The sequence below is a fragment of the Mangifera indica genome, chromosome 2 (assembly GCF_011075055.1).
Source record: "Mangifera indica cultivar Alphonso chromosome 2, CATAS_Mindica_2.1, whole genome shotgun sequence".
Lineage (NCBI taxonomy): Eukaryota > Viridiplantae > Streptophyta > Magnoliopsida > Sapindales > Anacardiaceae > Mangifera > Mangifera indica.
Genome location: NC_058138.1, coordinates 2,999,673 through 3,024,020, shown reverse-complemented (window position 1 = coordinate 3,024,020; position 24,348 = coordinate 2,999,673). Strand labels below are relative to the sequence as shown.

Below are 24,348 nucleotides of genomic sequence, written 5' to 3'. Positions count from 1 at the left end.
TTCGAATATCTCTTTTATATATATAAATAGTTGAGTACAATATTTTCTTAATTTTACAAACACAGCAACAAATCCAGTTTACGTTCCAGATACAAGCCTTGTTGACAGTAACAGAAGTGCGTGTCCCGGACTGCTTTAAAATCTCTCAAAAAATCTTCCAGGTCTATAACAGATTTTATTGACAGATTTAACAAATAAGTTGACAAATGGGCAAACTCAAAAGGTGAAAAAACGTCATTCTGCCTAAGATCATGTGACCACATAATATAACATTTGAAGTACAAACATAATTATAAGTACATTACAGTTCTTTCACACATACAATAAACAAGGGGAATCATACTCTCACCAAGAACAAAATGAAAGATAACATTACAGACGCTAACAGCATTTCCATGATCTACGATGCATGTTAACTTTAACATTCAATCTAAAATTAGTTCTGAAAAACAATGAACTGTATACACTTCAATGATACATAAAGGATGATTGGTACATGTTACCATTCTCTAACATCTATAGCTATTTGGATAATGTTATTGCGCCAGTACTATGATGACACTGGGAGAAGCTGGCTCATTTTGGGGTTGGCTTTAACAAGCTTTGGCTACAAAAATGCCCACAAGCTTATCACGGAAGATGCAAGCAACCAAAAGAGTACACTTGGAGCTTTAATTCTTTCCTTTTCATTCCCCTCAGCCAGTAAATATCAGTGAAAGTCTTTTGAAATTTTCATTGGTGTGCACAATGATTGATTTCAAGTTACTTGGTCTCATTGCATTTCAAATGGAAACCATCTTTGGCTGAGTGTAAACCCAGGGCTTGAGCAAACATTCTCTTTGCAGCTCCCAAATGTTCTGCCTTGGAGTACTCTTTGCTGACACTGGTTTTACTTCTTCCATGTTGAGACTCTCTGCCATTGGTGCAACGCATTTCAGCTGGTTCCTGAGTTGTAGTTCTATCACTTTGTGATGGTGTTCTACATTTTTGGAGATTGCCCTTTGGTTTACCACGAAAGTTGGTATTTCGTCCTGGTGAGGAAGTGGTTTCTTGATAAGTTTCTGAACTTGAATTGGGTCTGGCTTTATCATTGTTCTGGGTGTTAACTTCATTGGCTAATTGTGCAGATTCTTTATCGTCTTTAGTGACATCGGGTTGAGTACGTGTTTTCACTTTTTGGCCCAATGCATGTGCAATCATTCGCCGAGCAGCGTCAGGAACATTTCGTGGCTTCTGCCTAACAGGTTCTCTTACTGCTCCCACATCCGTTGAAAAAATTCGTTCCCGGGCAGCCAAATATGCAGCTTCTCTCTCCTCGAAGGTATGTTCAACAGAGGGAGATTGAGAGCTCAACACTGAGACAAACACAACTTCTTTATTCTCAAGAGTAATCAGCATCTATTTTGCATTTAGTTAAGAAAGAAAGGAAAACAATATTCAACAAACTTAATCATGGCAATAAATAAGGAAAAGGTAATTTAAAATATTTCAATATAATAAAAGATATTTTCTAGTGAGAATAAAAATTCTAATCCTCAAAATGGCTGCATCTAAGTAGTCCAACAATCGGATCTCTCTCTATCTCCTACTATAAAGTTCCTTTTTAATCAATTTCAGAGAAAAATATCATTTGGGTTATAGATGAATAAAACATTCCCACTTTATAGCAAGTGTCTCCAAGATTGTTCGGATGGTTGGGTTTCAGAAATGATTCTAGTATCCTAATGTTTTAGTGTAAGACAACTGAAACGGAAATTTTCTGACATGATCCAAACATTCCTATGTGTTCAAAGGTTAAAAAGTCCATGACAAGTTTAACCATCCATGTTTTTTATCAACAAATAGAAAACTTCTTGATGATGCTTTGACAGATATAGCTCAAGTTTAACAATACTCTTTCGAAGACTTTAGCAATCAGCTATAATGCCTTTGCTTCCTACATGACCTCAACAAGGCATATTTCCTACAAGCAATGCTAATATACAATTTATAATTAGTACTAATTTAGGAAACAATGATGATATATTACTATATAATTGGATGTTATTTTATTCTTAATTTAAAATCGCCCAATCATGTGGTGACAAATTAATATTAGTATCCAAATTGGTATTCATTATAAGTGCATATAGTTTTGTTGATTTCCAACCATCCATCTCAAACATACATAGCAATTCAAATATTTTTTTCGTACATAATATTTTATAGATAACAGAGATATTATATGTCGTAATAGGAGACCAAAAATACAACGAAAAAGAAATTGCTAATATCATTTACTATAATTAAAAGTGTCAAAAGTACCCTAATGCCCAATTCCATTTTTATGATGGAATGCCATTAGCATAAGCAAATTTTATAATTAAAAGGACGCAAAAAACTATACCTGGTGGAGCCTCTTTCCTCCTCAACAATTGGTGTGATGTTGTAACAGGCTGAGGCTCTCCATACTGCCACAAGATATCACTAACAAGAATGGAAGGTCTGCAATCCAAGAACAAAGACATCGATGCACATATGAAGAAAATTCCAAATATCTAAATTCCAACAATTTTTTGAAGGGATAACAACACTTGGAGAAATTGAACTATTACAGTTTTCTATTAAAGCAGTTAAACTTTGTTTTATTCTATTGAATCGACCAAACTTTTTGATTTTCCTATTGAAAGAATCAAACTTTCAAACTTTTCTATAGAAAGACTAAACTTTTAGTATTTTTTATTAAAGGTATCGAATAAGCACAATTATGATTGTTTATTTTGGAAGCAAGGTAATTAGTAAGAAAATCTAAAAATTCAGTCATTTTAATAGGAAATTTTCAAAATTCAATCTCTTCAATAGAAAAAAACAAAGTTTAATCCCTTTGATAGAAAAAATGTGATAGTTCGATACCTCCAAATGTTGCTATCTCTTTTTTCATTGATATATCGAAAATATACGTGCAACATTAACTGGTACTAGGGCAATGTTGTTGTTATAACAAAATCCCAACATTCTAAATCAAATTTGTTAAGTCGAGTGATCATAAGAGGGACACAAAAGATGTTTGCATTCAGAACAAGTAGCAACTGATGTCAAACTCAGTATTCCATAGAAAGATAAGATCAAGTAAAACTCCTAAAAGGCATAGAAATCAAAAAGGAAAAATCATCCGTGCAGGTTCATCACGATAAGATTTGGAAATGTGACAAAAAATCGACTCCAGCTGAAACTATAAAGAGGATAGATAATCTGTTTACTATAGTGAAATCATCAAATATATACTCTAAACATCACAAAACGCCAAATTAAATTAAATGAGAGTAGAGCAATACACAGATTTTCTCAAAATAGAAAATTTGTAACAGAAATTAAAAACCTATAAATCTTCCTGTGGTACCTGCTCTAATTAAGTGGATTCACTAGGAATTAATTTCAACATATTAACAGATTCACTTTTGTTTTTTAAGTCTCACACTCATCATTGAAGTACTGTTGTCTATTAGATTTGAACACTAAAACTACAGTATTTGGAATCAGAAAGCATATTTGAATGGTTCTCTCAAGTCATCAAGTTTATGCTCACACAGTTTAGCACCATGTTTCAATATGCCACAACAATCTACAATAACTAAGAGCCATGTTGCTGCATCTTAGTATTATTATTGGTGAAGTCCAGCTATTTAAGCTTCATATATGAGGATGAATGCCAACAACATGATCCACAGCATCACCTCAGTACATATTTTATATGTGCTTTCAGGATTATTTATGCAGCAACAAAATACAACACAAGATATAAGGACAGATGCAAAAGTGAATATATAATGTAACAAATCTTAGGTATGGCATCATGTTTCTTCACATACATTGAAGTCTCATGAGATCGCTCTAAAATCAAGTGTCGATCATCTCCTTCACCAACAGATTCATGGGCAAATCTGCATTATCAGGAAAGAGCTCATTATGTCAATGAAAGGCTTAAAATTAATAAGTAATTCTGTAATCAAATAAATTTTCAATTTAGAACATAATGCCTATATGAAAGAATTTAGCAACAAATAGGAATTAAAGAAATGCCCTGCAGTAGTCCTCTAAGGGTTCTATTCCCATTAGGATAGTCACTTGGGATGTAATTTCTCTCAAGTTTTTTAACTCCAAAGGGTGCAAAATCTGATAACAGTCTTTAGATTTGAACTCGGGAAACTCATAAGGTTAGGGTAAATAAGGGTATGAAGAAGGGGAGGGGCAGAAAAAGGAATAAGAGAACTACCCAAATATATCTGCCAATCTATGCAAGAGCAGACGACTGTAGGAGTTCATTGGTTCCAACTCAAGGACCCCATCTGTGCTGCAATTAAATCGTATTATTAGGAAAGTATTTACATAAGCTAACAACCTTCAAGATATCTTAACATAAAACATTTTTTACCTATTATCATCCTGAAGGAAGTTAACCAAGGCTTCTTCCATTGAAAGTACAAGATGCTTACATGGAAGATTGTCCTTCACAAGGAAAGCTAACTCCTCCACCTGCAAGTTCATCATCAATATGTATGGAGTAATAAAATTGGGAAAAGATCATGTGCACCACTCACACTTTACTTAAATAAAACTCAAACAAAAGAAAACAAAACAAATAAACCCACTTAATTCGACATTTGATCAAACCCATCTGTAGTTTCTCATAAGATAGGTATGGAGAAAACACACAAAACCCTAGTCCTAGAACCAGTAGCAAAAGTTTGGCCAATCAAAAGCACCTGAAAACATCACTAACTCCGTTTATGTTTGGCCTAACACACTAAAAATTGAAGATAATAAAACACTGATTTGTTTGGAATTTCATAAAATTTCTAGCCATTCCTTAAAGCTGAAGTACTAATGCAAGACACCAATATTAAAGAAAGAAGAGAAGATTTAATCAATCATAAATGCTCCATCAAATTCTTCTTATTCATTAGAATTAACATCATTGATGAAACAATCCCAGTGGGTTTTCCTAACCAACACCTAATCCATTAAAGTTTTCCCTAAAACAATAACTAAACTAAAAACTACTTTATGCTAAGAATTGAAATACTGAACTTTAAAATGATAAATTCAACTTCAACAGTCCACCATTAAAATTCGACAGTAGAAACTTAAAATACCCAGTTGTCATTAAAAAAAAAAGCTGCACTAAACAGTAAGAAATTTAAGTAAATTATTTTTAAAAAAAATTTAAACTTGATCATTATTAATTCAAATTCAATAATTCACCATGCAAATCCACCAACAGAAACTAAAAAAACTAAAGCACCTTGTTGATCGTCCATTATATATTCATCTGAATTGATATAATCATAATATTTTCCTTAAACAATGGCTAAGAATTAAAAAATTGAACTTTTTAATGATAAATTCAACGCCAACAACCCAGTCATACAACATAAACAACAGAAACTAAACACACCCACTTGACATACCATCAATTATGTTTGTATTTGAATTGATAGACATGATATTCTCCTGATAACAACAGCTATTCTAAACTGTAACTAAGAACCAGTTTATGTTAAGAATTAAGAAACTGATATTTATAATGAAAAAGTCAACTTCATCAAACCCCATCTTAGAAAATGATCAATTATGCTTCTAACTAAATTCACAAGGAACAACTTTGTATTCAGAATTTAAAAAAAAAAAAAAAATTCAATAAAAAAAATTTTACTTTCAACAACCCCATCATTCAAAATCAAAATTATAAACTAAAAACAAAATCGCATAATCATCCATTAAGTTTGTAAAGCATTGAAAGAGAAATAATTGACGGCAAAGAATGAGAATACGGTAACCAAAATATGTTTTTAACTGAGTTCACAAGGAACAACTTTATGTTAAAAATTAAAAGCCCAATTTTTTTTTTTTAATTCAACCTTCAACAACCCAATCATTTAAAATCAAACGCAGAAACAAAAATACCCAGTTGATTAATAACCAATTAGGCTTGTATACGAATTGAAAGAGGCATAAATTGAAGGCAGAGAACGTTAAAACAGTAACCAAAATTGAGAAAAAGAAGATGAAAAGTTACCATGGCGAACTGGGTCATGCTCATTTTAAGGGAGAAGTAGAAAGAACAGTGAAAGCAAAGATCATGAATCGTTGAAGACGAGAGATAAAAAGAGATGGAGATCAACAACTGCAAGAATCTGATATGTATTTCTTCCTGTAATTTTTTTATTATTATTAGTATTATTTTTGTTTCTTTTATTACCAGGGTAATTTTTTTTCATTATATTTTCAAACATTTATATTAACAATCTTTCTAACTCCCACTTTTTTGTTTACAAACCTTTTCACCCTCAAATTTTAAAAAAGATTTTTTAACGTTTATACAAAATTCAATAGTGAAAATATATCATTAAAACCAAAAAGGGGTGAAAAATCATTGTTCTCCCTTATTAATTTGTAAAAAATATGTGAAAATTTCGAGTTGGTTTGATTTGTCTATATATATATATATAGAGTAATGTTATGTGTACCCATTTTTTATACATAATTCATATATACAATGATATGCCATCATGTAATTAGGTGATTTTAAAACATATGTCATCATATAATAAAGAAACATCAAATCACATGATAATATCTCATCTGTGTATATAAATTGTATATCAAAAATTAGTATATATAATTTTATTGATATATATATATATATATATATATATATATATATATATATATAACAAGCAATATGCTATTAAAATTTGTAGTTGCAATCTTCAAGACCGCGCATCAGAAATGTTATAGGGACAGCTATGAAAATTTTAACATGTGATATTTGGTATATTCTTATTAAAGAATGGTAACTACGATGAACAAGATTAAATTGATTCAATTAGTTTGAATTTCTAATAAGGCCAAAGGACTATCACCCTTTAAAAACTCGAAGTTTCATCTATGTGTTAATTTTTATTAAAAAATAAAGATACAATTATCATTTTATTAATAATATTAAAAATATAAAATTTATTATATTTTTCTTCCATAACTTTAAAAACTAATAATTTTATCTATACTTAAAGTTTTTTAAATTTCAAAGATAATATTTTTCTTTCTAAAACCTAGAATTTATTTTTCAAAGGTTTTCCAACCATCGGAGATGATACTTCAACTGATGAATCTCTAGTCACCCTTTATCTCTCCGGAGCTTCCAAAAGACTCTTCTTCATCATTCCAAAAGAATTAACAAAGACAAGTCTTCATTGAAAAGCATCTTTGTCATGTCTTCTTGTGTTGAAAAGTGAAGATTTTGTGGTCAAAGATGGTGGATTAAAGCATTATTGTTGGTGGTCGGAAATTATTTGAAAAATAAACGCTAAGTTTTGGGGGGAGAGAATGTTAATTTTAAAAATTAAAAAACTTTAAAAAAAGATAAAGTTGTTAGTTCTTAAAACTTAGAGGGAAAAATAATAAATTTTATATTTTTTAATAATAAAATAACGATTTTATCAAAACATCTAATAAAAAATTCTAATAACAGTTGGTCTATCAATGAGATTTTAAGTTTTCAAATTTTGGAGATGTGATTTTGAGAACAAAAATAGTCCTTTGGCTTTCTAATAAAAACATATTGTACACGTTTTTTAATGAAAATATTTAGTTTGAGTTTGTTTAGGTTTAATGAAAATAGTAACTCCTAATAAGTTTTCTCGCCAAGTATGTCCAGAGGGCAATGTTATTTGAAAGCATGGTTATCAGTATCATATATTATATAATATAATATATATCTTATAAAAAATTAATATAATACAATAAACGTCTCTTATGATACAATATGTATCAATAATTTTACTAATATAAAACTCTTTTTTAAAGGTAATGATGTGATAAAATTGTATCTAAATAATTTTACAACTTCCAAAATATTTATAATATTTTTCAAAATAATAACGTGAATAAAAATATTTTAACATTTATTATTATTATTATTCTTAAAAAGATATGTCATATGATATGATATTCTATACAAATAATATATACGATTTGACTTTCATGTTTAAAATACATCATGCCAACCCTTTTTAATACCTTTATTTTCTCTCACACTTAAGGTATATTTGATTCAGAAGATTAAATGGTTATTTGATAATTTTTTAATTATTAATATTACTTTCTTTAGTTTAATAGGTAATAAAAATTATTAAAAAAATTATCAATAGTGTGATGTATAAGGGTTTTTATTTTTTTTAACACTTAAACCTAGATCATCATACTTGTAATATTAAATAATAATTTACAATGAAATGGGTTGTAACACTCTTTTAATATAGAAATTATATGATTATTGGGGATATCTCTAAGTTGAGTCAAGCTTGAATAAACGTCAACTTGAACTTAATTCAAATACAAAACATTGACTCAAATTGGCTTGAATGATAAAGGTATACATTGTCGCCAAGGAAAAGAAGAAGAATAAGAGCCTTGGAAGGAAAAGAAAAAGAATCATAACAAAAAAGGAAAAAGAATCCCCTGAGAAGATGGTGAAGAGGAATCGGCAAAAAAAAAAAAGTCTCAATGAACAAATGCCTATAAACTCTCTAATTTGAGTTGAGTTATCAAACTAAAGTTTTAACTCGAATTCGGTTTATTTGAGTCAAACATGGATCAAACCCAAACTGGTTTGGTTCAGATCCACCTCTAATGATTATAAGTTTCATGTTCTAGTATTGTTACCTATCCTGTAACAGTGACATCGCCGATTAAACAGTTCTGTTCAGCCTTCTAAATTCCGCAAAATTCGCAAATCACAAACAAGGAAACACTAGAGAGTTCTTCAAGTTTCAGAAACTGTTTCCTGGATTTCTTCCTATGGATAATGTTGTTCTGTTTCTTTTCAGATGCTTCAAGACACAGCCTGAACTATACAGTTTGAAGTTGAATAGAACTCATGCAAAATCACAAGAATCTTTACCAGCTAAAATGGCATGAAAACAAATTCACTGAAGCTGGAGAAGCTGATGCAAAAGGCAAGGATTGGTATTTGATTTACAATTTGGATAAATCAAAGCCATTTATCTTTCGAAGGTTCAGTGAAAAGAAACGAAAATGTCTGTAATACTGATAAATGTAGACCTTTTTACTCCAAATTGAGAAACATAGACGAAACAAAACAATTATGAACAGGAGACAGGTCTAAAGTAGGATAAAACCATCCACAAGAATTAGATAGAATGGAGAATAAGAATTTAGAAATTACGCTCCCTGTTCTTTGGTGATCTGAGATTGGTTCTGACTTGTATGAAATTCGTTTGTTGAAAAGTTGATTCCCATTTGGGAGAGATCATGACGCAGAAAATCAGCACCCTTGAATTGCAGACCGACTATTCCAACTTTGATTGCAGCCTCCACATTTTTTAACCTGGTGTTGGTCCAAGGCAATAAATTAGAAAGTGAAGTGGGGCTCAAAATGTAGGAAATTAACACAAACACTGAATCTCTTTCTATGAAAACATGCAAGTTAAGCTGATTACGTGATCCCTGTTTGATACCAAATATAGTAACATTCATGTCTTCTAAAAGTCAGATCAAGCAATATCAATATATTGTGCAGATCATTTGACAGATTTTACAAAATCTAGGGTTTTGAAATAATCCAATTAACAAGTCAAGAACTAGTGATCTTGGCCCACGTTTTGGCAGGAAAAATCTAGCAGCAACTAGAATAGAAGACCTGTAAAGCAATTATATCAGATAACAACATTTGGAGGTATCGGACTATTACATTTTTTCTATTGAAGGGATCAAACTTTGGTTTTTCTATTGAACAAACTGAATTTTGAAAATTTTCTATTGAAAGGTCAAACTTTTATATTATCCTATTGAAGGTATTAAATTAATAACATTGCTTTCAAAACAAAGCAAAATAAACAATTTTAATAGTGTTTGTTCGATACCTTTAATAAAAACTCTTGAAAGTTTGGTTCTTCTTATAAGAAATTTTGAAAATTAAGTTCTTTTAATAGGAAAATTTAAGAGTTCAATCTCTTTAATAGAAAAAAAAAATGATCCCTTTAATAGAAAAAATGTGACAGTTTGATACTGCGAGTTGTTCTCATCCCGAAATTCAATCAAAGCAATAATTCATTGTGCATACAATAAAAGGATACCTGTCATCAATGAAAACACAATCTCGTGGATCAACCTTCAAATGCCTCACGACTTCCAAATAAAAATCAGGATCAGGCTTTCTCTTTCCTGAAAGAAGGCGAAAAATATATCACTGCCCACATGGACCAGGCTGTGCTGATGTCCACAACATATATCCTCCTCCAGTGAACAATGTTTGCAGAAGAAGACTCTAAATCAGTCACATGGCACTCAAAAGGTTAATTAACTAGTTAACTAAAATAGGAGAAAATCATGATGATAATACAGGATATTTTGCACCACTGATCCAATCTTGAAGTAAGAGATCAACCAAAAATAACTGGCTACCCTCTAGTTTGGAAACAACTGATGGCTCACTGCTAAATTATTGTAGCATAATTTGAAACAGAAACCTCTTACATCTTCAGTCAGGGGGTTTGACAGCTCAGAACAAGCTCCATTTCACCAAATAATAAAACTATGTGCACTTGTAATGAGTACCAATTTGAGAACTAATGATGATGTGTTATTATGTGATTGGATAATTTTAAATTAATGATAAAACAATACTTAATCATATGTTACTCATTATAAGTGCACATTTTATGGCTGTTATTCAACTTACATGGCTTAACTGCCCTGCAAATTATTGGTCAAAATAAATCTCAAGCCTAAATTCATCCTCACAAGCTGTGGCACGGTGGTATTTGCTTTTATGAGCACAAAAATATTTATTCAGAAAAGCTAAAATCTGACAAAATCAGTACTCGAAAAAAGATAAGTATACTACACATGTATTAACTTCACAGATTCTGCTCAAACCTCCTTACAATTAAATGAAGGAGAAAAAAAAAAAAGAAGACAATGGCAGCTGATTCATATCTTGATGTTGTGAACTTATTTCCAATAAATATTACACGATACTAGGTAGATTAAATTTTCATGTAATAAGCACATACTGAAAAACATGCATATACATCCAATTTAATATGTGGGGTAAGAAAGCAAGATCATAGTATTTAGCAACTTCAAACTAGTGAACATACCTATGGCACATGAACAAAATGTCCATGATAAGTAAGTTGAGATTTTTAATTTGTCCTCAATTATTCTGTACCTACAAAACAAATTTACAAGAAAATGATGAGCCATGAACCATCAAGGGATCTGCTCTTGAAAAATCTGGAGATGCAACATTGAAATGTTAGTACTGATAATTGTATTGATGAAACTGATGTTTTGGATTTGAATTTGCTTTTAGACTACCATTGAGGGAAATTAAAACTCAACAATACTAGATATAGTTTCAACTATAAGTGTATCATGCATGTACTCTATATATTAGAAGGCAATGAATTGGTTTAGAGAAGTAGGTTATGTGCACTACAGAGCTAGGGCTTCCTCCATCTCACTAGCCACCATTTTTATAGAATGTTTTCATCACTTCCAATTTGGGAAGTTTTAGTTCTCATGCACCTTATAAACGCATATAATAAAATACAATTGATACATCTTGCTGGATGCAGAGCTGATTTAGAAGACAAAAAAGAAATTCCTTATCCTTTGTATGGAATGAGGATATAATAATGGACACGAAAGGTATGAGCAATGCTATGTGCACTTATAATGACTATAAATTTTGGTACCAATAATGATATGTCATTGTGTGATCGAGTGTTTGTAAGGATTGACACACTTGTTCTCAATCTGTGGGATAGGTTTTATTATAAAAATAATACTTAGGTTTCAAATAAAGGGAGGAAAAAAATATATCAGGATTTTGTAATTTGGGCAGCTAACCTTAGTTGATTTAAGGAAGTCTCCAATGCCTAAATGACCAGAAAATGGGAGACTCTAGACTCCTTGAATTGTCTAGAATGAGAGACCCTGAACTCCTTGAATTGTTCGTTCATCCTTGTAATCTTTTGATTAATGAAATAGTTTTATTTTATTGTTTATTTTCTGTTTTTATTATCTATTTTTGTTTAATAAGAGCTAGGTTCCTATTGGTGTTTTTTAATTTTTAATTCAAAGTCACCTATAATAACATATTATCATTGGTATTCGAATTGGTACTTATTATAAGTGCACTAGTTTTATTGTTGTAGAAAATATACACGTGTGAGATACTCACCCGTCCCAGTAACTTCAATATGAAGAAAAATTTTAAGCAACGACGTGTATTACCATATATGTTAAAAGAAAGAAGTTGGTGCATAAATTTCTTTTTTCGTGCTTAGGTTGGCCAAAAGACCCCAAAATCATTAAGTTAAAACCCAGTTCACCTTACCAGATAGGATAATTAGTGAAAGCATGCATCTCATAGTTGTTTTGTTTTAAATCGGAAAGCAATTCTTCAACACCTTCTATGTAACAATATCCTCTTTTCATACAATTTTTAAGTCCTGCAGAGATTTTTAGTTAAAATTAGTATTTTACAAATAAAGAAGGATAGATCCACAGAAGAAAGAGAATATAGAGCATATAAGCATATACTGGGAATAGTCATTCAGAAACACGGATAAACCAGAATGTCTGCAATTGATTCTCAAAATATCACAATAAAATACTGCATTTCACTTTGTAGTTTGATTAATTTGTGGAAAAAACAAGGAAGACAGGCCATATGATTCCATGACATAAGAAAAATACAGACAAAATGATAAGAATATAGACCACTAACCAGTACAAATTGCTATTGTACAAGAGTTCAATTTTAGTGGGATAAAAAGTTAAATAACAATTTACTATTAAATATTCATATTTTCTTAGCTCATGTATGTAACCAACAGTTGTTTTGAAAGAGAATCTTAATAAACAATGCAATTAATAACATGCAACAAAAGAAGATAACAAAAATAAGTTGCAATGTTACTTAACCAAAACTAGGTTAAAAAAAAAATTGCATATGATTTCTTGTTCAGAATAACAAAACAATTTTCAGGCAAAACCTAGAACATGCTCTCTACTCTAACATGGCAGGCACTAAATTGTCAAAGCTCATAAAGAGAATTTCACCGACCTTCCAAATCGAAAGACCTTCCGTCTTTAAAGAAATTTCTAGCTAACTCTATCTGAAATAAGACAAGACACATTAGCATAAGGACATATGATAGGAACCAAAAGCCTTAAAAAAAACAGCTCATTTAGATGATCAATTCATGTAAATTTAAGAAAGCAATAGAAGATTTTATAACAGATGGGAGATATTTAGTTACATGATGAAGAGTAAGAGGGAAATAGCCCCAAAAAAAAAAAAAAAATACAGGGGAATAATGTTGCAAGATCCTCAACTTTTGGGAGGATGGATCACTCCACATATCAAACAAGTTAATAGATCACTCCACATATCAAATTTTAAATGCCAAATCCAGCTTGTGTTTCAATGCAATCCTAGACTTCAAATTATAAAAAGGATATAAATTGCTTTTATTACTTTTTGAATTTCAAGCACATGTTGACCTAATTACTTAATAAAATTGATCAATCAACATTCTACACATTACAGATGATGCCTCAAATAAATGTAACTGAAAAATGAGTTCTTACAATTGAATGAAAGATAAAATGCTTTTATTACTTTTTGAATTTCAAGCACATGTTGACCTAATTACTTAATAAAATTGATCAATCAACATTCTACACATTACAGATGATGCCTCAAATAAACGTAACTGAAAAATGCGTTCTTACAATTGAATGAAAGATAGTACTAGGACATTACTGTAGAACATACCTCATCAATCAGCCCCTTTTCGAATTCAATCCAAGCAGTTGGGTGTTTCTGTTCTATTAGTTCCTTCATAGGCATTCTGAGCATAAATTCTCAGTTTGATTATTGCAACCATAATATAAGGAAATAACTGGAAAGATAAAGAGAAAAGCATACTGAGTATAAAAATATTGTTTCTGGAAACTCCCAACCAAATGTATTTTCCTAAGATTGATGTATCATTTATTTTCAAAGAGGAAAAACACTGTACCTTAAAAATAAATTTAAAAAAATCTAATATTTATGCAAGCTCACTAATCATAACACAAATAGGCAAAAAAATGACCAACAAGACATCAACAATGCAGTTATCTTCTTCGCTATGTTAGCATGTGTCCTTAACAAGACTCTTGGTGAATAAGCACAGCAACTCACACAAACCAAGACGCATCAATGCATCAGATTACCTTATAGACCCTAACTAAAGAGCCTACCTCATATAAGACAATTAATAGTATTTTTATGAGTTTCTATGGATTGGAAGCATTTACTTCTGGGCATTAACTATGCTCAATAGTTATTTTGATCATCTTAACAAAGAGATGTGCAGAAAGAAGCCACCATTTCATCAAGAACCTTTCAGAAGTTGCGAAAATCATCACAAAACACCCCTAAAATTCCTAAAAACATTTAGTTTCTGAGTTCTATAAAATCTATCATAACTGAAATCGCAAAAACAAACAATCTACAACTCAAGAATCTCGCCTTTTTATGTTATAATATCAGAAACAATTAAATTACATGATTCTCAATTATAAGATTAGGAATGGTAGGGAAACCAATCAATTTTAAAAAACTGCATCAAAATCAACTGTTAACCAAAATAATAGTCATCCTCATCCAATATGTTAACTTCTCCTATACAATACAATACCAACATTATAGAAACAACCATAATATCCCAAGAAACATTTATTCCTCTATGTTGTAAAAAATTATCAGAAACTACCATTAAAGCTAAGGTAAACATTAAAAATAAGGTCTGCACCTATTCTGTAAACCAAACAATCTACTCTTCAAGAAGCTTTCCTTTTCTTAGATTATAATCACATCAACATTGAAAAATCCAAAATTCTATAATGACCATGAAAACTGAAAATATTTCATCCTTATTCAATGGTCTTAAGTATTAACTTCTTCAACATGACACTATATCAGAATTATTGAAATAACCCACCAACAATAATCTCTCTTCTGCCCTTAATTTGATCAGAATTCTTCAAAAACAATCAAATTTCTACTCATAGTAATTCCTTTTCATTGCTTACATGAAAGTGCAATTTTTTTCCCTTTCAGAAAGGCTTTGACTTTGATGTTCAAATTTCTAACAAAAACATAAACAAATAAAGCTTTGACTTTGGAGTTCAAATTTCACAACATTGAAAATTCCAAAATTCTATAGTGAGCATAAAAACTGAAAATATTTCATCCTCATGCAATGGTCTTAAGTATTAACTTCTTCAACATGATACTGTATCAGAATTATTGAAATAACCCACCAACAAAAAATCTCTCTTCTACCCTTTATTTGATCAGAATTCTTCAAAAACAATCAAATTTCTACTCACACTAATTCATTTTCATTGCTTACATAAAAGTTTAATTCTTTTTTACCTTCACAAAGGTTTTGACTTTGGCGTTCAAATTTCTAACAAAACATAAACAAATAAAAACTTTGACTTTGGCGTTCAAAACTCACATCAACATTCAAAAATCCAAAATTCTATAATGAGCATGAAAACTGAAGCTGTTTCATCCTCATTCAATGGTCTAAAGTATTAACTTCTTCAACATGAAATTGTATCAGAATTATTGAAATAACCCACCGACAAAAATCTCCCTTTTACCTTTTATTTGATCAGAATTCTTCAAAAACAATCCAACTCTGCTCACACTAATTCATTTTCATTGCTTACATCATGAAAGTTCAATTTTTTTCTCCTTAAACGCGTTCACTTTGGCGTTCAAATATCTAACAAAAAACATAAACAAATAAAGCAAAAGAGCGAGTACCCAAAGAAGGCAGGGACGTCCTGATAGAAAGGGTCTCGAACGATTGTGTCCATGATGTCAAAGAGCAATATGGGGAGCTTTCTCTGTTGCGTTTGTCCTCTCAAGGAGGCCATGAGGGGCCTTTTTGTAATGTTTCTAAAACTGGGATTTAAAGAAATTCTTATGGGTTTTGTATAGGGAGGTTTTAGTGGGATTGCTGTTGTTGAAATCAGTGTTGCCGGTACTCGCACTAACACTGCTGCTGCGGCCATTCAGATTGCACTCAAGGCGGGCATGAGGGGCCATTTGTAATATTTCTGAAGCTGTCGTTGTTTTGGCTTTGTCATTTTTGACTCCCGGGAAAATGTTGCATTATCATTGTAGTCCCTGTCGTTTTTGTTATTTTGTTTAATTATTTTACTCACTTTTAGAAAATTATAAAACGTCCCCTAGTTTCATTGTATAATATCATGAATGACAATAGCATTTTTTTTTACTGTTGCACCCCTTCTTGATTTCAAGACCTTCAAGGCCATATTAAGGAGGGTTGAATTCGATTTGAATATGTTTAAACTTGAATCATGACTCAGATTGAAGAATTTGAGTTCAAATAAAGATCATCCTAACTTGAGATTAAATAATCAAAAATTCATTACTAAATTTGTCTTATTCAACAATTTTCCATCTAATTAGCGATGAATTTACCAATAAATTTATTTTATTTGATAATTTTTTTATCTTTTTTAAGATAATTTTTCTCTTTTACTAATGAACTCTTTAGTAATCAGATAAATCGAAAATTCTAGATTTTAATTGAGCTCTAACCATCCCTTATCAAAGTTCAATTTAATATGACTCTATCTCCAACCTAAACTTTTATCTTGGCCCAACAAAAATCTACATTTGTAATACAAATGATAAACCCATATGATCTAAAAATTGATATTAATATGATAAAATAATACTTAATCCATAATAATATATTCTTCATTATTGTTAGTATAAAAATTAATGCTCACTATTAATGCACACATCAAAATACTGGGAAGATCATCAGAATTAAGCAGAAGCTTAGGGAAATCAACATTATTGAAGGATGCTTTTGGCAAAATATTCATGACATTAACATCCCAATAAAATTATTCTTATTAAAAGAATCCACCCCTTCTTTGAGGTCCAAGTCTGAAACAATTCTCATAATTTCAATCCCAGCAAAATTTGGAGTGTCCCAGTGGCACTATTCTACCATTCACAGCTTATTATTTCAATCTATAATAGAAATTCAATGGCAAAACAAACCAAGATATGAAATGAAGCGATTAAATTAACATTCTCCTTTTATACAAAACCTTCTTTGGAATGTTCATCACGAGTTGTCGGAATGAGACTGGGAATTATTGCAAGACTCTACAATCTTGATGGTTGAGAAACTTATGGGATATGAATATGTTGCGTAGGTGGCCTCAAGCAGATGAGTTTACAACACCGGTTTATCCACTTTACAAATAAATTAGTAATCTCCTCTCCTGCTGCTGCTAAGATCACTTGTAAAATCGCCGTTGTCATTTTCGCATTGTTGTTGTAGTTCATTTTCGCATTGTTGCAGTAGTTCATTATACTCGGGATTATAAGCGGCAGCTAAACGCAGATGCTTAGCAGCTTCAGCCAAGCGACCTACATTGGATAAAGCACTGAAATAACCAGAAGTTAGTGCCCAAACAATAGACATAAATTGTAATGACCATATTGATAAATTGGAAAGTAAAAACACTTAAAATATAATTATTAGTATCATACAATACGCATATCATATGATATAATACAAGTGAAAAATAATAAACATCTTAAAGTGTATTGAAAATTTGGATGATACAATGAACATTTCGTATGAAACAATACATATTGGTCTGTATCGATGATTTTACTTATATGGACTGATACATTCTTTTGGAGAAGTGATGACATGGAAGAAATGCATATGAAAAATTTCAAATTTTCTATAGTGTTTATGATATTTACCAAAATGATTACAGAAATTATTATTACTGTGATATACGATACAAAAAATTAAGTTTTTAATGTGTGATTAGACTACCATGCTTAAGAAATGATTCTGTATTCATACCTTGAAAGTAATACCAATCCATCATAATAATGGGCTTTGGACTTTTTTTCCTCTGGTTCTTTCAAATTAGCAATTCTTTCCAAGTGTACAATTCCTTCAGCCATTTTCCCCTGCAACATAGAGACAAAAGTGGAAACTACTGAAGAAAAAGAATGAATGCCCTTTTGTCAAGTAACTATACTTTTAATCCTGCCTACCCAGCTCAAAAAGTTCACAGCGGCCCATGGCCAGGTCCTAAAATTGAACTTAAATTGTAGCATAATTTTGAGAATAAGATGTCATGCTCATGGCTATTAGTTCAGAGTATTGAGTAGAATCCCAAAAGCATCACAGAGTTTTACCTGTCTTATATAGGCAACACCAGCCCACTGTGAAGCAACAATTAAAAGATCAATATTTTCAACTTCTGTGGGAGGGCCGGAGTTGAAGAGCTGATGGGATGTCAAAGAAACAGTTTTTAATAAATGACACACCAGGAAAGTTGATGAGCAGAGAAAAATACTTTCAAATTAGAAAGAACCAAAAGCTGGGATAAAAAATATGCAGGTGCGACTAAAGCACAATGTATGAGGGTTTTATACGCTCCTTCCAACATAACATAACCCTTTTATCAAAAATTCTCTGATGACCATATATCATGTGCAATACTAAACTTCTGATTGTGAAAAAACATGAAATAGTTATATTAAACTTGACAGACCTTGGAGATAGCATGCTCCAAATATTCAATAGCCTCCGCTAGCAGTCCATTCTGCAGTTGAGTCTGCCCCATAAGTATCAAAGCATCTATGTAATCAGGATCCTTAACAAGCGCCTGTCTGTCATAAGAAATTAACCGGTTAGTGCAACAGTTATTATTCAATGTTTTAATTAAAAAAAATTTACAGAAAGGGGAGAGAAGGAAAGAGAAATAAGAAGAGAAAGTACTGCAAACAGGGGATTGCTTTTTCTTTTTGTCCTTTTGACAAGTACTTGACTGAAAGCTGTCCAGAATCCAAACAACAAAAGATGTAAGACATGTAATACAGCCCTTACATTAAAAATGTTGGCGGGGTTCCAAGTTTAGCCACTTACAGCTAGCAGTTCTTTAGGGGTAAGGTCCTTGACAGATATTTTGCGTTGTTTTGCTGAGGAATCCAAATGTGTTTCAGGACTGCCAATTTTTTCAGATGCTTCCAATGCTGATGGAGCATCCTTGTCTGGTAACCCCAACTTTGCAAGAACAGCAGGATGTTTGAGGGATAATTGCTGCAAAGTTAATTATGATTTCACACATTAAACCAACTAAAGCATTTTACACAGATGAACAAATTTTTTCAAAGAAAGAGAATGGCAATAACTACCTGAATAACACTAAATGTACCATTAGTAACCCAATAAACCAGACTACCCTGCAAATCAAAGCAAACAAATTAGTGATTCTACCTCCTTGCAGGGTCAGGGGAATTTCCTGTCAAATAGAAGCCTTTCTGAGACAAGCAACTAGAAAAAGGAAACAAAATGAACTAGATAGCAGTGTTCTCAAAATTCAACAGGCTATGGACATTACTGGCATTCATGTATTGACTTTCGCCCATACAGCCAGGGGATGAGGTAACGTATAGGAACCACTTAGGTTGAATGGTCTCTAAATCAATTATAAAATGTTGAAAACTGCTGCAAACCCTGGATTACACAATTGGAATCCCGAATTTTGGTACTAAATGTAATGAATTTTTTTTTGAAGGAGAAGATAAGGGTTTCAATAAAAGGATAAAATCTCTGGTGCTCTACCAAGATAAGAATACAACCTTACCTTGAAATTAGATTCCCAAAATTGCTTCCTCAATCCTCCCAAAACACTATATTTATATAATTAAGACATAACCCTACTTGGCAACTATAATTACTCAATTTAATTCCAAATTGGACTCTTAATATACTAATTCCTCTTATATTGATATTCCTAATTGATAATATATTCCTAATAATATTCTTAATTAAAATCCTAATATCCTAAATCACCTTAATTGGACTAAATTACCCTAACACCCTAAATTTCTCGGGAGCCTAACAAAAACTCTTTTCCTAATCCCTGATCTAGGATTAATTTAAATTTGATGATTGATTATTATGCAACTCAACAATCAGTGTACAAATACAAGAACAATAATAAATTTCACTGTTGATCTCAATAAACTATAAAATGTTTCAAACAAGCTAAGCTAAAAGAGAGACTGATTTTGAGTCATGAAGCATAATTTCAAGGTAGAAATGAAGGAAGATTATTTACCTGAGGAATACAATAGCCAATAAAAACTAAAGGAACCGTCAAGACATCCAAATACATCTTGTAATACTGCAATAAGGAAGATAATTCCAATTATTTCTATTAAGTATAGTATAAAAATTACAGGTGTAAATTATCTACCACTATTATTCTCACAATTAATGCGAACTAAAATCTGGACAGAGAAGATTTGAAATCTAGTAATATAGTAGTCTGGAAATCTATACAAAGCTGTTCTCAACTCACTTTTGACAATAACCCAAGCAGGCCTGTTTCTTTCCGAAGTGAAGATTTCCTAAAAGAGAGCTGGAAAATATATTTAAAAGATGTCAGCAAATACTGTTACAAACTAATATATGACCAGCAATATATTCTCACAATATGTTAACAGTAATTCACAATTTCCCAAGAAATCTTACTCTCCTGAAAAAAAAAAAAAATTAAGGAGTCAACTTGATAGGGAGTGAGGGATGTTCCACATCACAACTATACTCAGAAAGATGAGGGAACATAATAACTGACAACCAGACTTGAAAACTTTAATCATTGATAGATACCAAGTCAAATACCTGAACATTTGTGTAGTGGAGACCAGCTATCAGTATTGGAAAGATGGAGCCTAAAAGACCATGGGGGAATTCAGTCAGATTCTGGAACCACAAAGTCCCACCCTGCAATAAATTGCATGGACAGCATCATAAATTCTATGCTCCTCTAGCAGAATAACATCATACTCAACAAAAATATGAGGCATGTGCAGGGGAAATGAAAAGCAAAATGAGTTCTTCCATTGGTGAGAATATTAATGATCAACAGAGAACTTGGCAACCAAATTAAGAATTGTAAACTGCTAGAGCTCTAATCACTAAAGTCTACACATGCAAGCACAAAATGGTGGGCAAAGAGAAGCAACCAGTGAGTGAAGTAAGAAAAGAGGTGATCCAAGGAGATTCTAATAGCACTCGAGTAAGGCCACATGGCCATATATGGTTGGTGAGTTTGGAAAAACTGTTAGGCTAAAGAAAAGAAGATAATAAAGGGGACTGCTGGAAAAAAAAATGGAGGATAAGCAGAATTTGGATATTGGCTACTGTTGAAGGAGAGTACATGCCTCTCGAATTGCCAGGAGCTTCTAACCATTTTCTCCTGTCAAATTTTTATTTCATTTCCAGGTTTTGTAAGCTAATGTAAATCCATCTTCTTTTGTACTTTCTTGATGATCAATGAAGAGTACCTTTTGAGTGCAATTTCCAGCCAGTTCTCTTATTTCTGGATTTGTTTCCAAGCAACATTCAATGGTTTTCTGGGTTTGTATCATAAAATGTTTCTGTTCGGTATAAACTAATAAGATGAGATACAACAATAGCTGTAAAAGTAAGACAAGTAATTGCCATAGGTCATCATTATGCAAATTTACGCTACATGTTGGAAGAAGCAAGACCAAATTGTATCATTCAGAAACATATCAAGTCATATGTTATCCAAAAGAAAGGAAATGACAGGGTAGGCAACTGTCAATTATTTTTATCTATAAAAAGATGAAGACGATATTTACTATAGTTGCCATCAACAGAGATATTTTTGTATCTGTTCAAATATTTATGCATGTTAGTGTCTTACCGAATCAAACCCTGGATGACCATCCAATGACATTCTCCGAATGGTGGTCACACCTAAGATAAAACATGGGACCTAAAGAATTGAACAAAACACAACAAAATAAATAAGAACAAAAATTTATTCAACCAAACTATATACTAGGCTACTATTGTTTTAAGTTACAGAAGACAGATCAAAATACAAAAATAATTAAGAAGAAAAGAAAGGCAAAGAAAACAATTATGGTGATAAAGGCGAAGAAACGTAAAGTTACTTGCACGATATATATAGCTGTCTCACCTGAACTGAGAAGGTGGCAAGGAACCACAGAAATGAAGGGCACCCAATTTCTTTTCTTTTCCTCCGAAAAATTGAAATTTGATTAATGAAATTCCTTCCTGACCAAGATGGTGGGAATGGAGGAGGCACTATGAGAAATGCATGTGAGAGTCAAAAAGGAATTCAGTGCAAATTTAATATATGAATGACAATGAGAAGAGGGGGAAATTACCCAGAAAAAATACATTAGAATGATCTGGTTGTAACCATAAATGAAGAAAATTAATATATCTAATTTTACATATGACTCTTAACCTCTAAAGCAAGTTTGAAATTCAAATTCTTATTAGAAAACAAAAATAAATATTTCCACATATCACACATTCAATAATAAGTACCACAGCCTCAAAATTGGAATGCCTTTGAAATATAAACGAAATCTTGTACTGGTACATGGGCCATTGTGCATACCAATGCCATTACCAATATTGATGGTACAAAAGACAATGAAACAACATTGAACACAAGGTACATGAATATTTGAAAGAAATCATCAATTCAAGGAAGAAATAATCCCTCCCTTCTCTCTTTACTTGTTGACCCCAAACCCATTCCCGATCCTTTAACAAACATATCATGGTTGATATTCTACACATCAGATGCAGGCTTTACAGACAATACAACATGCCTGTCAAGGTGAAGCAAACACGAAAAAAAAAAAAAACAACAATATTCTGCCACAATCTACACTCAAGTTGGTAATAAGTGTCAACCAAACTTAATTTGTTATAGTTTGTGTAACTTGAAATCCTCTCATTAATTATCAACAAGCCACTAATCCCAGCAAAATTTATAAATTCCACAAACCAATTAGTGATTACATATCATAATCCAAATGCCCTTTTTGGTTCACCTCATCAGTATATGGTATCACAACTTTAACAAAGAACTAGAAAAGCAGAATTTACACTATTATATGTGCGAATTTTTTTATTCTCTAGCAAATGGGTATTAACAAAAACCCCAAAAAGCGGAAGTAACTAGAGCTACAAAAAATTGCAAGTTAAAAGGAAGAAAAAGAAAAGAGGACTCACATTTAGGAAATAGCTCTCCTACCTTTTGCATCTTCTTAAGTTGCAGAACAAGTACAGGAATCGTTGCAAGTCTGAATGCCAACGTTGAAGTAGCTATAATTACCCACCTGAAAACTCATTACACACCAACAAAATAAACAAAAATCTCAAGAGTGAATCTCATTCAAAATGCCAAGGAAGGAAGATACAAAAGAATTCAAACTAAATAAATAAATACATAAACAAATAATAGAAAAATTTTTCAAAGAAGTTCCTGTTTATGATAAAATTTTACAATTTTGTAGCGCTTTATGACAAATTTCGGATATAGCTTGTTTTGTAACATTAAACCTAAGGCACCAAATTGTAATTTTCTACTACATGAAATACATTTACATAAATTACGCTAGCCAGCTTTACCAAGGGAAGCCAGAGAGATTATGATAAGCATCAAGCACCGAAATCAGAGTTCGAACAGGAAGAATCAACTCTTCACCGCCGCCAATCACTCCATCACCGAAGTTAACAATGTCCGTTGGGATCGGCACCGAATTAGCGAAGGAGTCAGCAAGCGAGTCGTCGTCTACCGAACCTGAGTGAAAGAATCGAGAACTCGCCGACGAGTGCCGGAAGCAGGACGACTGTGACGGTTCTGGAAGTGGTGGAGGAGGTGACGCGTGGAGGAAGTGATAGAGCGGCGGCGCGTGAGACGGCGAGCGAGTGAAGCGACGGAGATGCGACAGCAAGAGTCTGGGGGTTGCCATTAGCGGAATAGGGTTTAAGCTTTGCGTTTTGGTTTTAACTAACTACTACTACTTTATGGAATGAAAGGGATTTCGTAATTAAATAAAATTTCAGGGTCTTTTTAGAAATAAAGATTACTTCAAGCTCTCACGAAGGAACCGTTATTTGTTTGAGTTTGACGAACCGTTACTTAACCGTTGACCAATTAACAGGGGCGTTCTTGTATATTTTTAAATCTTTTAGTTTACTAAAATATCGTGAAAGATTAAGGCGATTTTGATTTGTTTGCCATTAAAAGAAAGGCCAAAGGACCATGTCTAACCCAAAAGTATCTCTCCACCTTCCACTTTTTTATTTTTAAAATTTTATTTATTTATTT

At 31.9% G+C, this 24,348-nt stretch overlaps 3 protein-coding genes across 8 annotated transcripts; all 3 read right to left on the bottom strand.

The window, feature by feature from the left end:
• Positions 1 to 237: 237 nt before the first annotated feature.
• On the bottom strand, positions 238 to 6,210 carry LOC123209649. 2 transcript variants are annotated; one of them, XM_044627775.1, is made up of 6 exons: positions 6,056 to 6,210; positions 4,412 to 4,512; positions 4,253 to 4,330; positions 3,849 to 3,920; positions 2,387 to 2,484; positions 238 to 1,355 (listed from the first exon to the last, which is right to left on the bottom strand). In XM_044627775.1, the coding sequence occupies exons 1-6, from the start codon at positions 6,077 to 6,079 to the stop codon at positions 763 to 765; spliced, it is 966 nt and encodes a 321-aa protein (XP_044483710.1). In that variant the 5' UTR covers positions 6,080 to 6,210; the 3' UTR covers positions 238 to 762. The 2 variants fall into 2 exon arrangements, with proteins under 2 accessions (XP_044483710.1, XP_044483711.1); XM_044627776.1 differs by having other exon boundaries at positions 4,253 to 4,325.
• Positions 6,211 to 8,985: 2,775 nt separating this feature from the next.
• Positions 8,986 to 16,222, bottom strand: LOC123197256 (flavin mononucleotide hydrolase 1, chloroplatic-like). 4 transcript variants are annotated; one of them, XM_044611465.1, is made up of 7 exons: positions 15,902 to 16,208; positions 13,853 to 13,928; positions 13,139 to 13,190; positions 12,407 to 12,521; positions 11,163 to 11,233; positions 10,137 to 10,224; positions 8,986 to 9,388 (listed from the first exon to the last, which is right to left on the bottom strand). In XM_044611465.1, the coding sequence occupies exons 1-7, from the start codon at positions 16,150 to 16,152 to the stop codon at positions 9,223 to 9,225; spliced, it is 819 nt and encodes a 272-aa protein (XP_044467400.1). In that variant the 5' UTR covers positions 16,153 to 16,208; the 3' UTR covers positions 8,986 to 9,222. The 4 variants fall into 4 exon arrangements, 3 of the variants coding, with proteins under 3 accessions (XP_044467400.1, XP_044467422.1, XP_044467413.1); XM_044611487.1 differs by having other exon boundaries at positions 13,853 to 13,979; positions 15,902 to 16,036; XR_006497856.1 differs by having other exon boundaries at positions 9,253 to 9,388; positions 10,137 to 10,327; positions 15,902 to 16,221.
• A 775-nt stretch (positions 16,223 to 16,997) lies between these two features.
• On the bottom strand, positions 16,998 to 24,041 carry LOC123209636 (ALBINO3-like protein 2, chloroplastic). Of its 2 annotated transcripts, XM_044627762.1 has the most exons (14): positions 23,646 to 24,040; positions 23,247 to 23,353; positions 22,174 to 22,301; positions 21,895 to 21,966; positions 20,844 to 20,945; positions 20,521 to 20,580; positions 20,278 to 20,343; positions 19,349 to 19,396; positions 19,080 to 19,253; positions 18,933 to 18,988; positions 18,706 to 18,823; positions 18,347 to 18,436; positions 18,006 to 18,115; positions 16,998 to 17,571 (listed from the first exon to the last, which is right to left on the bottom strand). In XM_044627762.1, exons 1-14 carry the CDS (start codon positions 23,987 to 23,989, stop codon positions 17,391 to 17,393), a joined length of 1,656 nt encoding a protein of 551 aa, XP_044483697.1. In that variant the 5' UTR covers positions 23,990 to 24,040; the 3' UTR covers positions 16,998 to 17,390. The 2 variants fall into 2 exon arrangements, with proteins under 2 accessions (XP_044483697.1, XP_044483698.1); XM_044627763.1 differs by lacking the exon at positions 18,347 to 18,436 and having other exon boundaries at positions 23,646 to 24,041.
• Between the last annotated feature and the right edge of the window lie 307 nt (positions 24,042 to 24,348).

Bases quoted from the DNA above. Each gene is read 5' to 3' on its own strand.
- LOC123209649 (XM_044627775.1), bottom strand. From the start codon at position 6,079: ATGAGCATGACCCAGTTCGCCATG. The intron at 3,921-4,252 runs GTAGTTCTCTTA...CTGATAATGCAG, and splicing joins AGATTGGCAGATATATTTGG to ATTTGCCCATGAATCTGTTG. The intron at 2,485-3,848 runs GTATGTGAAGAA...CTTGGATTGCAG, and splicing joins CGATCTCATGAGACTTCAAT to ACCTTCCATTCTTGTTAGTG.
- LOC123197256 (XM_044611465.1), bottom strand. From the start codon at position 16,152: ATGGCCGCAGCAGCAGTGTTAGTGCGAGTACCGGCAACACTGATTTCA. The intron at 10,225-11,162 runs GTATGTTCACTA...GCCTTCTTTCAG, and splicing joins ATTTTGTTCATGTGCCATAG to GAAAGAGAAAGCCTGATCCT. The intron at 9,389-10,136 runs GTATCCTTTTAT...GACCAACACCAG, and splicing joins TGTGTTTTCATTGATGACAG to GTTAAAAAATGTGGAGGCTG.
- LOC123209636 (XM_044627762.1), bottom strand. From the start codon at position 23,989: ATGGCAACCCCCAGACTCTTGCTGTCGCATCTCCGTCGCTTCACTCGC. The intron at 18,989-19,079 runs GTAAGTGGCTAA...GATTCTGGACAG, and splicing joins CCCCTAAAGAACTGCTAGCT to CTTTCAGTCAAGTACTTGTC. The intron at 18,116-18,346 runs GTAAAACTCTGT...TCTATGTTGCAG, and splicing joins GTGTTGCCTATATAAGACAG to GGGAAAATGGCTGAAGGAAT.